This window comes from Pinus tabuliformis, chromosome 1_2 (genome assembly GCF_031772625.1).
Source record: "Pinus tabuliformis cultivar Carrire ecotype Pingquan chromosome 1_2, CPIR1, whole genome shotgun sequence".
Taxonomy (NCBI): Eukaryota; Viridiplantae; Streptophyta; class Pinopsida; order Pinales; family Pinaceae; genus Pinus; species Pinus tabuliformis.
In genome coordinates this window covers 1056935674-1056940948 of record NC_142298.1, presented here as the reverse complement: position 1 = coordinate 1056940948, position 5275 = coordinate 1056935674, and the positions used below count along the sequence as shown (strand labels likewise).

Below are 5275 nucleotides of genomic sequence, written 5' to 3'. Positions count from 1 at the left end.
GATCCTCTCAAATATATTCTAAACTAATTATTTTAATTTCTATATAGTCATTTAATTTATATATTAGCTAATAATTTTAATTTCTATCTAGTTATTTAATTGATATATTAGTTAATATTTTTAAATGAAAATTACTCTATTTTTTAAATAAATTTAAAATGATTTTTAAACATGTGTGCATGTGTCAGTTGAAACAGATTACTTTTTCAACTGTCATGCAATCGATTCCTTCGAGTTGATAGCAAGATTTGCCTTGACCACTCATGAGGGTGATACAACCAGTTCACTAGTATACATTGCCCGTCCATTGTCCATGTACGACGATTACACGAGCCTGGTTGAAGCTCCAGATTAGCTCAGGCGGCCTGTGCACCAGAGGTGTTCAACTTCCGAGAACTACCTAAGGCATTTGACAGTGATCATGGGGTTATCAAGTCGATGGATTCAGGTAAGAGATACACTCTTTTGACCCCTGAAGCCAATATCTATTGATTTTTTTATTTCTTCTTCCCTTATCAAAGACATTTAAAATAGCGGGCGCCAAAACATACTCAGAATTATTGCAGGCATAGCCTGAAGGGTGAAACATAGGACCAACCAATATTTTTGGAGGGTTTATCATTGCTCTGTTTTTGGTATTATGAAAATTCTGACTACCAAATGCGTCACTGAGAGGTTCAAAAACCTTGTGAAAGGAAAAGGGTACTATTTAGAATATTCAATATTGGTATTTTGTTGATTGAGATATTCATCTAAACAAAGCCAAGCATTTTTATCCTATACCCATTTGTTTGAGTGGGCAGACTATTTCCAACATTGCACATTTGAGGTCTGAAGCTTCTAAGTGAGATCATATGGGCTTAAGCAAAGCGGAAGCTCTGGAGGGATATGATCCCAAAGGACTTTTGGAGAAATTAATGATAGAGTTTAAATACTCAAATCTTTTCAATCAGCCTCACTCCAGTGAGGGAACAGTAAGAAACATTGATTACACTGAAGTATCCAGAATAAAAAGAGGGAAGGTGAATGTTGACTCCATCTCTGAAAAGAATGACTCCTCAGATCCTTTGCCCAGCTGGGATCAGGGTGATAATGATGAGGGAGATGAGGCACAGTATTTTCTAAAGACTAATCGAGACCAAACAGAAACTGGAGCCCTTGGATCTTCTCCACAGCTCACTTCTGCATTTACCAAAATGCTTCTTGAATGGTTAAGAAACCCAGATTTTGGTACTGGTATTTCTGCCGTTGCTCAAACTACTCAGCATACAGGTACACCACAAACACAGCAATTGGGGAGAACAACCACAGAAGCTACAAATGTAAGCACAAATCAAGCTGGAACTACTTCAACCACTTCTACAGGGAAAGGTGTACTAACAATAGAATTTCCCTTAAAGTCAATAATGCAATCCTGTGGAGGTACTGGTGACGATGGTGGAGATGAAGAGCACCAAGGTTCCAAAAGGCCAAGAGAACACGAGGTCACTAAGGAGAAGAAAAACAAGAAAGCAAATGCTGCAGAGATAGAAAAGTCATCTGATTTCTTGAAGAGTCCAAGTGGTAATGACCTCCACCCCATGCCAGACCCTTCACAGTCCCTTTATACAGTATCTCCGGTTCCATCTAGCCAGGGAGAGGGAAAGGAAATAGACCTGGATACTGAGCTGAGGAGCAGAGAAGAACTGTTAAAGAAAATTCAAGCTAGCCCTCAACCTACAGTTGATAATGAATTGCTTGTGCCTAACGATTTCAAATATGCTGATAAAAATATAACTTTGGTAATGGAGTCAGAAAAATCTACAGGTAGGGAGAAAAAAAAGATGGAATTTCCTTCAGCCACTTTCGATATATCTGATATGGCAGCTTCTGATGCTGTCAAATTAAATCAAGCAACAGCACAGGTTATACAAGCTAAGGTCGACGAGCACACAGCTCTTCTTGAGAGAATGAGGAGACAAATTGATGAAAAGGATGCAGAAATAAGGGAATACAAAAATGCTTTGTGTGCTGAACCATTATATGCGGGTCCTACAACAATCAGGTCTCCTGTAGAGCCTGCTACCCTGCCACCAGAAACAGAGATCGGCAACAAAACAGAACTAGCAAAAACAGCTCTTAGTAGCATAAGAAAGGTCATTGTAGATAACTTAGGAAATAAAGAAAGTTTGTTGAAAAATACATGGGAATTGGCCAATAGGGCCCAATTATTGAACAGAAGCATATCAGTGATAAGAGGACAACTGGAATTGGAACTGCAAAATGATAATGATTTTGAAGAACATTATGTTAGGCCTTATATGAATGCAGTGGCAAAAGTTGATTATACTATCAGAGAGGCCCAACAGTGGCCTAATGATATTCAATTAATTGAGATTCGAAGAGGTTGGAGCTACAGAATCAGATTACTTACTCAATTAGTAACTGATTGTAATAAATTAGAAGAAAACAGAGTTGGTTTGGGATGCAAACTTGATGAGAATGTCCAAAACCTGGCTGGCCCAATGTTGATGCATGAAGGGAAGTTACGAAGTAGTAATGACTTTAATAATGAGGTTACAAAAATCAAGGAGAATTTTGGAAAAGAATATTATAGCAAAAATAAGATTACAGATGAAGATATTAGAAAATGGGTAACAGATGCTGCTGTGATTAATTCGAAGGTGGGTTCAGCTCTTGAGATCGAGGATATGGAGCTATATAATATTGAAAATAGTTTACTGGAAATCAAGGTAAAGAAAAACACCACTGTAGGCCCATTTAGAGAGGATATCCGTACAACTGTTGATCATATACGTGTCTCGGCCCAACAGAGCCAGCCACCTCCACCTTAACAACCTCAATGAGTCATGAGAAGCAAGATTATGTAACTGCCTGCTTTCTTAACTGATGCAACTGACAAATCAACTGATCAAGGTGATTTATAAAAGATGTAGAGAAGTAAAGAGGGTTTCACTTAAGCTATTTCAGAGCACCCTCACTGTGAGTATTCTTGTCATTTTCCCGTACCTCATTCCTTCTAAATTCATTTGCTAATTGTGCATTGCGTTCAATGTCTTTGAACTTAGTTTGTGTCATTTACTGGTTAAACTAGAGTTTCCTTTTTCGTATTACAGGTTACTTCACTACATGTATTAGAAAGGAGAACATCCTTTGACTTCTGGTCCTATCATTTTCTGCCCAAGTCTAGGCACTCTTTCTTTACTTGGTGTAACTGAGTTCAATGCGACAGGACAATTGTTGAGACTTCTTCTCGTTTTCTTGTAGATATTTTAAGCTGCTCTTTTGAACAAGGATGCATAATGATTCACCATGTGACGAGTTTCTTTCAGGCATATGTGTGTCTGTGCATTTCTCTTGCATATCATTTATATATGAATTTACTGTCAGCTCCCGATTCTTTTGCAATTCAATGTTTTTGTCCATCATTTTCTTCTCTGCTTTGAATATCAATGAAATCACTTGACTTCCAGTGCCTATGGCACCTCTGATCTTGTTGAATGCTCTGTGAATGTAAGCAAGTCCCTCTCACTGGTCATTGGGATAAATGTACTTTTTATGAGAAGTGAAGTTATGTTGATGGATGCTGTTTTAATTTACCGGCAAGTTTGAAGGAGTCTTTCTGGTACACTTTGAAGGACAACAGGTGCAATTCACTGAATCTTTCTTTTTCTGAAGTTCAACATTTAGAAACTGCTCAATGCTTGTAAAAGTCTTCTTCAGTAAAAGGAAGCTAGTGACTGTTTGATTTCATTACGGATGTTTGTAAAGTTTTGTAGATGTTCTATGCTAAGAGCAATTTCACTTTTCTCACAGCAATCATACAAGTAGATAAGCAAAATGCAGATAGAACATATAAGCAGATCTTACAGAAGACAAATCAGAAACAAGAAAAATGTATGTGTTCGTTTCGGCGGTCAACAGGATGCTTCAACCAGCAAAGTCTCCTTTGGTCAGCCAGCCCAGCATGTGTCACAACAACCCTCCAACCAGAAGATGAGTCAACCCAAGTCAGTTCTACAAAAGTCAACGCTGTCCTGAAAAGTCAACGCAGGGGCAGCAAGCTAAAAGTCAACGCAGCAGCAAAACGGTCAACCCTTTGACCTCGATTTTTGTGCCAGGTAGTACAGCCTTCAACAATCGAACCTCCCACAAGTTTTCAGCTTGTTTGGACCAAGCGTTGACCAAAGTCAACGCTGGTCAAACTTCTGCGAAACCCTAGCAGCAGAAACCCTAGCAGCAGAAAAAACCTCTTCGTCCTTCCCACGTGTGGCTGAAATTCGTCCTCCAGGTAGCTCGTACTTTTTAGGATGAGAGAGGAAGATGTGAGTTGTGTTCTATTCAAATTCTCTCCAACTTTTCCTGTATATATATCCATCAATGAGGGTGTGTGACACATCTGTTGGGCATGTGAGCCTACATTACAAAACTGGCTGACCTTGCACATATAATTTATTAAGAATAATAAATTCAAAATATAAGTTCTGCTCATCGGATTAAGACTATTTTTATATGGATTTTACACCTCTCAGAAAGAGGAATCCAACAAAAATATTAGCCTCTTAATCTGAGCATCAGAACATGGAGTTTGGACCTAGTTGTCCAAATTTAACACTCCCTCTCAACTAGGGAGAACTCCATCTATTAGTGCAATTAACATCGTGAGTCATCCCGCCGAAACTTGCTTTGCTGGCTTCTTTATTTCAGAACAGAAGTGGGTCAGTCACAAAGACATCATTCCCCGACTGACATAATCAGTCCAGAGGTCCCAGACCTCACAAATCTTGATCCCAGATCAAGTGGTTGGACCATGCCATCCTAGATAGAGAGTACGGCAATTTCTGATGCGTCCATCAGTCTTTGCTAATAGTCTCTAGCTTTTCCACACCTCATTGGCCAAATGAGAGGTACTTCCCATGAGCCCTGAACTCAATGGGTAGGATGCATACGGGGCACAGATTAAATGAGTGGCGAACCAGCTCAATAATCACAAGGGTGGGGCAGAAGCATTATGAGTGCTTATAGCTCCGAGAAGCTATCCCCAAAGCCCCCCAGAGCTCCCAGAGCTCATCGTCCAACAGGACCCACATCATAGGGTCTTTCCACGACACCAAGACTCTCACGGAAGGTTAGGAACTTGACCTTCCCCAGGGGCTTAGTGAGAATATCCGCGACCTGCTCATCAGTGCCTATATGATCGAGCCTTACGGCGCCTCGCTGTACCATATCCCGGATAAAGTGGTACCTGATATCAATATGCTTGGATCGGTCGTGG

General features: G+C 39.8%; 1 protein-coding gene across 2 annotated transcripts; it reads left to right on the top strand.

Moving 5' to 3' along the window:
* Window positions 1–221: 221 nt before the first annotated feature.
* Window positions 222–3430, top strand: LOC149209769 (uncharacterized). Of its 2 annotated transcripts, XM_089394317.1 has the most exons (3): window positions 222–448; window positions 804–2982; window positions 3117–3430. In XM_089394317.1, the coding sequence occupies exon 2, from the start codon at window positions 855–857 to the stop codon at window positions 2832–2834; it is 1980 nt and encodes a 659-aa protein (XP_089250443.1). In that variant the 5' UTR covers window positions 222–448; window positions 804–854; the 3' UTR covers window positions 2835–2982; window positions 3117–3430. The 2 variants fall into 2 exon arrangements, with proteins under 2 accessions (XP_089250443.1, XP_089250442.1); XM_089394316.1 differs by having other exon boundaries at window positions 222–2982.
* The last annotated feature ends 1845 nt before the right edge of the window (window positions 3431–5275 follow it).

Coding starts and splice junctions, on each gene's coding strand:
- LOC149209769 (XM_089394317.1), top strand. CDS start 855: ATGGGCTTAAGCAAAGCGGAAGCTCTGGAGGGATATGATCCCAAAGGA.